General features: G+C 43.6%; 1 protein-coding gene across 1 annotated transcript in view; it reads right to left on the bottom strand.

The window, feature by feature from the left end:
* Window positions 1-6,289, bottom strand: part of LOC134542973 (nose resistant to fluoxetine protein 6-like) — a 57,251-nt gene extending 50,962 nt beyond the window's left edge. The window contains exon 1 of the mRNA XM_063387610.1: window positions 6,057-6,289. Within this exon, the coding sequence (XP_063243680.1) occupies window positions 6,057-6,255 (199 nt within the window). The 5' untranslated portion in view covers window positions 6,256-6,289. The remainder of the gene's footprint in view (window positions 1-6,056) is intronic.
* Between the last annotated feature and the right edge of the window lie 2,362 nt (window positions 6,290-8,651).

Below are 8,651 nucleotides of genomic sequence, written 5' to 3' on the forward strand. Positions count from 1 at the left end.
CGTCGTAAGGCAAACACCTTCGGGAAGAGTTGTGGTTCTATGCTTGGATATTCAAACACTGTAAACACGATTAGAAAAGCATACATAAAATTACTTATTTGGACCTTCACTCTTATAGTAGTATTCTTATCACCGAAAAAAACATTTTGAAAGCGATATTGTAAACATAAATTGTCTGATTTTCACCAAATAATATTATTCCGGTGCACCTTAAGGGAATAACCGAATCCTAAGTACGCCATCTTGGTTCAAACATTTTTCTGCCCATGTAACTCTTCCAGCCTTAAATTTTTGCAATTTGATTTCGTTAAATCAGAGAACATACCTAATTTAGTGGAATTCCTGAAGGTGATATTGACATTTCTGCTACAAATAGGTTTCCAAAAAAAATCATTGACGCTTAGAATTAAATTCATTTTTGAGGATGGCTGCAACTGCAATTGTCAATAGACACTCTGCTATGGTCGAGAAAATTGATTAAAATTCGATCTCCTGAGTAAATAAGGCAAATTTTCAATGTTTTGAGTTAAAAAAATTCATATGCCATTAAAAGAGTTGAAACCAACATGGCGTATTTCTGTTTTTAGTTTAAGTCTCTATACTGTAATTTTTTTTGGTGTAAATGGAACGGAAATATTCATTAAAAATTACAGATACTTGAAAAGAAGCATCCCAACAAAAAGAACGTTTGCAATAATATATTGGGTTTGGAATCTTACCCAGGCATTATTTATGCTTTGTGTTGTCCCAGTACCTCCAATAATTAAAGAGTTATTTGTAAACCGTTCGCTGGATAATTTTTCCAGTATTAACTGCGCACATCAATAAGCGCAATAAAACAAAATGCAATCAAATTATTTAATTTTTGATCAATTTAAATATAAAATTAACCACTAATTATTGTGAGAAATACTCAAAATCATCTCTAAAAAATCGTATTTCATATGTGAAACAAATTACCACAGCCATGTGCTGTACAGAGTTACAAATGTATTTCTTGTGGTGTTACAAACTATTTTCTGGCAACTGGTTTCCACAGACATCACTTTTTAAAAGGGCAGCCTTCTTTTCATAGACGAGAGTGCCAAAACCCGAAGTTCCCCGAAGTTCATGGTTTTTTCCCCGTATCTTTAATGTAGCTATCCTAACCAAATCAACCGTCCACAATGTTTTAAAGTATTTATAATGTAGCTAACCTAACCTAATTGACCATTAGTATCCTTTTATCAACACCACCATATTTATTTACAATGAACCAAAAAAAAACCGAAGATGCACGATCGGGCGTTTGGCTCTCTCGTCTGTGAAAAAAAGGCTGCCCTTTTTAAAGGGAAGCCTAAGATGTACATCAAGTTCTGTCCCTGCCCGAACACGCCCGAATATTCACCTTCGGCCAACCTCGGGTTTATTTATATATATTTATATTTCTTTGTTTATTTTAATGCAGCTATACTAACCTAACTAACCGTCCATAGTGTTTTAAAGTGTTTTATGTGGTTGACCTAACCGACCACTTTTTTATATTTGAATTCATTTTTTCCTGCGCAGAAATAAAATAAAAAATCCCCGAGGTTGGTCGAAGGTGAATATTCGGGCGTGTTCGGGCAGGGACAGAACTAGATGGACATCTTAGGCTTCTCCTTCCTGAAAGCACAGAACAAGATGTTTGCTGGGTATCTGCGCGGTGTCGGCGCGCGCGCGTGGTACGCACACGCGGCCCTAGAGGTCTCTGGCGTCGTCGCTTGCGTGGTCGTCGAGGCGAAGGTCGGCGGGCCACAAACCAGTCCGCGCGAGGTGGCGGATAAATTATTGAGCACCACGCGTCCCTCCCAAGGCTGACAGCTCCTTCGCTCGCGAGCACAGGCTTTTTTTTTTACCTATGGTGTTTCCTTCCGACACTAAAATATCGTGCACGTGCGTGTACTTTTCCTCTCTTTGGATAAGGAGCTACATTTATAACGGGTTCAGAGCCAGGGGAATACACACACACACACTAGCTGAAGTACTCGGTGTTGCCCGGGCCAAACACGTCATAATATAAGGAACATCACTACCGAGTTACTCGTCTATAGGACATAACGCTTGAAAACCGGGAAATTTTGATTTTAGAGTCCCCACAGAATGCGCGATCTCTGTGCATCAAGCGCTACGTATCAGCCAAAACCGGGACGCCAATCTTCAGCTTCAGTTCGTGTGGGGAGGCAGGTAACCCCCTCATATTCCCCCCCCCCCCCCCCTAGGCAAGACGTGACGGACGCATCATACAATACCGCGAAACGAATTCAAGGCAACGAAGTTCTGAACCAAACCGTTATGAGCGCTTTAAGTTCATCTAAAGGCCGCGAGATTCACTAGGCGGGTTAGGTTTCGCCAAGGATAAGGATAGGAAGTTGCCAGAACTTACTATATGACCGTGTGGCGGACATAGATAAATTGCACAAACTCACTGTTTGTGTATCTATGCCCTACCTCGTATGATTTTTTTTTACTGAACTGACCCCTTGTTTTACTCCTTTAGGAATGGAATTTCATAATTATATGTCGTCTATGTCACTCTACGGCCCATAAACTATATATATATATATATATATATATATATATATATATATATATATATGCAAAATATCATGTCTAACCGTTGCTTCGTTGCTGCGTGAAAGAAGGACAAACAGCCAAACACACTTTCGCATTTGTAATATAAATAGGGGTGTATTCAGGATGAGTTAAGTTTGACATACAAAACTCTGCTGCAGATTCGTCACGGCAAATGGGTAGTAAGCTTTAATACGACTAAATATCTGTAGTGCATCGCAAGATCGGTATTCGTCTTTGAAGATGGAACTGAAAAAAAAACATTTTTTTTACCGTAAACAATAGAGAAAGCCTTTGAAATGGAACACTCGGCGTCTGGATTCTGCATATTTAACTGAACCAAGTTCTACAGCTACGGCGAATTTTGTCGCTGTCGAATATTATTTCATTGAAATAACACTTTTTTTCCACGTAATTTTTGTGTCGTCTTACTACCCCAATAATAATTTTAATAAAATAATTAAATCTCGCTGGTTGTAGAACTTCATTAATTTAGACATAATTCAGACGCTCAGTGATACAGCTTAAACACATTCTCTTTAACAATAAAAATTTTACTCAGCTCTAACTTCAAGCCGTATAACAGCCCCATAAGTCGTATGAATGTTTGCAACTTATTTTGCCGTGACAAACCTGCAGTTTAAGTTTGTAGGTATAGTTCAGGCTCACCCTGTATAGGCTACTTGTTTTTACAATGCTCCTAAATTACTTTTATTTATATATACTGTAATATTTTGTTGCAATGTTGATAGATGATTCTGAAAAAAATAGTATTAATGTTTATTATACCAGAACATCTTTGCAACACGCAAAAGCCAAAAACTATGTCCTAAAGCTGGTAGTTATTCAGCAACGTACAAATTCTCTGCAATGGGGTTGTACATTATTCCTCACTGCATTATTTTATCTAGTCTAGACTCCGATTAACGTAATTTACGTTCATGTTTAGATTTCGTGTAGAGCTGTATATTACACGTATTATTTTTCTTTTAATAAAATTAAATATGTACGTATTATGAAATCATTAAGTATAAACTTCAAACTTAACTCATTTGTCGGCACTCCGTTGCTATATCATTATATAAGTTTCATGTTAGCACTACTTCCACTCTTAACTCCTTTGGCATTGTTGTGCCAGCTGTCAGTTACTCGAGTTTGACAGGTGACATTGTCACGTCACAGTGCCGCCCTTGGTTAGACACGCGAAGATTTCAGCGCTGATTGTAATAAGACTTGTTCAATGTTTGACTAGTGGACATGCTCATGCGAATACACGCATACACGCATACACACCGCCTACCCGGGAACACACACGGTGCGCAGAGCTTCGTAAAAAAAGATCACGTGATTTGAAAACTGATCTAGATATTCGAGTGGGTTCTGCTAAGAAAAGAAAAAAATTAAGAATACTCTAAGTGTTTGTGAGTAGTTCTGTTTCCATATTTTATTTTAATCTGTGTTTTTAGAATAGTTGAAATGGATAAAACGCCTGTTTTCAGAATCTGTTATTTTGCATGGAATGCCCGGTAAAAAAATTATTGAAAGCACTCAAGGGGACTTGCATTACAACGTTATCTTCGTTTCTCCGTTACATAATGTTATGGTTAACACTCAAATCTCACAGTGGAGCTATGCATGACGAGAAGACTGCGCGCCAGTCCACATCCTTGCGCTTAGAGGCGACACCGCGCTAGAATCACCAGCGAGCGTCGCACTTATGATCCCGCCTCAAGCACACAAATACACGCCTGACTAGGCGGGCCTCTTGAACAAGAACCGGTATTGAAGCATACCCCCGAGGGAAAAACCGGATTTCCTGATTGGGAATAGTTGCTGTTCGTAATTATTGAATGCGATTTGAATAATAAATCGAAGACTGTGCAGCGACAAAATAAACAATAGCTATAGGTAATGTATTTCATGGATCCCCACATTAAAAAAATTAATCAAGAGCGTATTTCCGTGGAGTAAATTTAGCAAACTGGTTTATGAATCACCTGGCCGGTGTTATATCGTTTTACTAGTAAAAAAAAGTGCAACCCAAACAGGAAATACCACATCGGCAAGTATTTGTAATCTTACAGCAGGAAAATAACTGCCTTGTAGTAGTCATGGACACATTGTTCTTTTCCTCGTAATTTAACTCGTGTAGCAATTAGGATAAAAAAAAAGCAGAATGATGTTCTGTACGCTGTTATGCTTCCAGTTTATACGGTCAAGACGGTAAGTGGGAAAAAAAAAGATGGGTGAGTGGCCGCCAAGTGCGTTAGGAGTTAAACTTCACAATTCAATAATATATTTGAACCATTAAAATATTAATAATTCTTTTGAACGATAAAACTAAACGATTAAATCACTTCGGAGGTTCACAATCGTAACAAACATGGTGACGAAAACCCTGCAAGGAATCTTACTGTTGTACACTCTCTACTTGCATCCCTCTTATCACTTTCATCGTCATCGAGTGCCCCACTCAAGATACTTGCACTTTACGGTACGCTGTGATGAGTGATAACTCCGACTTACCATGTCAGCTGTTTAGATTTTTTACTTAAAAAATTATGGATATCTACCTTTAAGATAGGTGATGAAGCTAGATAAAGAAAAGTCATGCGAAAGATTAAGTTTAATGTGTTAAATAATTATTGCTTTCAATTAACCTAAAGAAAAAGTGAAGCCGTTCAAGTAAAACTGTGAAGATCTTTCCGTCACGAGTTTAATGACAGGCCATCGTCTTCACTATTAGTTAATGGCTATTTCTATAAGCTAATGGCTATTTCTCTAGCACTTGTCCAGTCACAGACTATTTTAACATAATTACATATACCAGTATGTGCAAAAATGTCGCGCTCACTTAGGAAATATAACTTAAAAGACATTTTTTAATGAGTAGAAAATGACAACAAAAAAATATGTACACCGTCTTAAGGGGCCCGCCTCGTCAGGGGTGTATGTGTGTTAGTGAGGCGGGATGATAAGCGCGACGCTCGCTGGTGCTTCTAGCGCGGTATAGCCTCTAAGCGCAAAGCCCTGAACTGGCGCGCATTCTCCTCGTCGTCACAGGATAACTGTGAAATATGAGCGGTGACCGTAACATTATATGGCCGAGAAATGAAGATAAAGGGGTCATGCAAGTCCCTTAAGTGCTTTTAAGAATCTGTACTGGTTGTTTAACGCCAAAAATTACCCTGAAAACATGCGTTTTAGCCATTTTAACTCTTCTAAAAATACAGTTTAAAAACTTAATCCGAAAACAAAAGTACTTTTTCGGCCCTCAGAGAACTCTTAAATGCTTTTTCGTAAGCGGACCCCCACTCGGATATATGGAGTGGTTATCAAATCGCGTTGTTTTATTCTGAAGCTCTGCGCACCGTGTGTGTGTACCCGGTCAGGCGGGGGGGCCTCGAGTATAGTTTTGAAATGGGCCGAGGTGGGAGACCACCTCCCAGGGGCAGGGCACTCACTCTGCACCGCCCACAGGGTGTAGTTCCGCAGCTGGCGCAGGAACTCCCGGCTGTGGTTCCTGCACAGCCCCTGGGGCAGGTGGTCCGAGCTGGCGACCACCGCGGGCAGCACGGGCGGGGACTCGAACCACGCCTCCCCCTCCCCGCGCGCCGGCGTCGCGGCGCCCAGCGCCAGCAGTAGCACGAGGCGTCGCTGCATCCTGCACACGTGCTGCGTGGTCCGCGCGTCCGCGGCTTCTGAGCGCCTGTCCGGCTGGACGCCGGGCCCTAGCAGTGGAGGGGAGGGGGGAAGCCACGCCCCCTCCTCCCTCTCACGTGCGCCAGCGGTGACGTCACGGGGGTTACATCACCTCGGACACGGAGGTGCCGGCAAACTACAATAATTACACGGTTTCGCCTGCTGTTTAACGCCGCCCTGGGTTTGTGAGGCTAGGTTTCACATGTCGTCATTACGTTACTTCATTTCCTCTTCAATGCTGTGCGCTACAGGATTTTCCTGCACCTTCATCTCGGTCATCTCTTTAGAATTTATCGTTTCGTCACGAATTTTGTCGACATACGTATCTACTGAGCGTGATTCTGGAACTTACGAACGCTTGCGATAAAATTTGACACCAACGACATGTGCACTCGGCATCACACAAAACAGCGCATCTTCGAGGATAAGTTTCAAAACGAAAGTTTCCCCTAGCGGGTACATCTAACCCAAGCGGGTTTTCCAACGGTTCCAAGAGAATGGTGACTTCGTCCGGACGCTGCTACACATCCGAAAGAGACAATCGCTCTGTTGTCTCGACGTCTTCACCATGTCGGTTCTCCGGTGCTGTTGTTATTTCTTTTTCTAGCCTAAGTTATTCTAAGTGTGTAAGGAGGGGGGTCCAGGTTAGGGGAGGACCTAAGTGTGTCTCAGGCCGAAGCCTGTACACAATACCATGCGGGGTATTAACCATGCAGTACAAAGGCGCGTGCATCGCGTGCTAATTGGGGTTTACTGGCCAGCCATGGCTGCGATTAGCGCCATGACTGACACCCCATTGAAAGTCTAGCTTAAAAGCTAGCTAATGTGACCCAGGTAAAACCTGCATAGATACAGGGAAAACCCTGGGGCCGGGTCATGCGGGGATCAAATATCATGCATTAATCAAGCAGATAACTACTGGACAAGAGGGAAGAGGGTCCAGGTAAGAAGAGTTAGGCGGGGCTGAAAAATCAACCATGCAGGGGTTAGGCGGCCCGCATTGTTAGAGTAGGGCACGCCTGGATTATTATTAGCCAGGGGCGCATGCGCCCCCAGGGGCGGGCGACTTCACACGTCAGCCCAGCCCAGCTGCCCGGGCAGCCACCTTCTCCGGAGCTGTTGAGCTGCAACGGCATCTCTGCGCAGCTCGGAGGACAAACTGCAAGCCTGAGGAAGGTCGCGAGTGAGAGAGTGTTTGTGGCCCGAAGACAAGCTACGGACTTGAAATCGTCGGCACAGTATCGCAGGGAACACGGCTGCAGTACGGCGGTGACTCTCGACCATTGGAGGACTGAGCTCTTGTAGGGTGGAGCGGGGGCGTGTCTTGTCCCGTGACGACAAGGGGGGGGGGGGAGTGTACCACGGACCAGCCCGTGTCGAGGAGGCGGCTCATGCGTGTCCGTCGACGGCCGGACAGACCTCCTGTGCGCTCCACGGACAGGCGTCGCTGACGGCTCGTCGCCACGTCACAGGAGCACGTGCTCCCGTGTGAGGGTTGTGTCGGCCGAGGGCAGAAGTGATGACAACCCCAGAGGGCTAAGGGAGCATCCAACTTTCTGGTTAGCTGAGTGGAGTAGGGGGCCGGAGGTGGTGCATAAACTGAGATGGGTAGCCTCAGTCCCTTTGCATAGCCAAAAGCTCTAACGCTCTTCCTGGTTGCGTATGCGGCGTATCCGCATCCACGCCCGTGGGGGCCCCAGGGCGGTAGGGCCTTACGGCTAAGAGCGCTGGGTTAACAAACCAAAAGGAGGGGAAACCCTTTCTAGTGACTTCTGTGTCGGCCGAGGGTTCACACTGGCGCACGACGACACTCGCTCCCTCACCGCACCTGGAGGAGGTTGGCACCCCTGTCATGCAGCGGCCGGCGAGAAGTCCACGCCCGAACCCTTTTTGACGTGACGTCTAATTAATCGATGAACGCCGGCTGCACGCACGGAAAAAGTGTCAAGTTACGCACATTGTTTCGTTACGCTGTGTCCCGTTGCGCTCATTGTACGCTTGCGCCGCATCTATCTCTCTTCCACTCGATTGGCCTGTGCGTCCGAGGAGAAGAAAGGCAGCGGCAGCACACAACTTACATCTACACGTGAACTGTTTCGTCGACTGGTTATAAAGTGAAGTGAAAAGTTAATGTGGTTCTCATTGCTTATTACAACAACAATTTCGGAAATAAAGGTTAATTATTCTTGCATTTTAAAAATCTGAATTTTAGTATATTTTCAAGTATTTATTATTTTATTATTAAAATAAAAATGATTCAATTTTTATCCATAAAAATATGGAATCATTTCATCAATGTTTTGTCATTACGTTGTCACGTTAAACTATCGTCCGTAAACCGACTTTACAGAAAACCA

This window comes from Bacillus rossius (assembly GCF_032445375.1).
Source record: "Bacillus rossius redtenbacheri isolate Brsri chromosome 9 unlocalized genomic scaffold, Brsri_v3 Brsri_v3_scf9_2, whole genome shotgun sequence".
In the NCBI taxonomy this organism is placed as follows: domain Eukaryota; kingdom Metazoa; phylum Arthropoda; class Insecta; order Phasmatodea; family Bacillidae; genus Bacillus; species Bacillus rossius.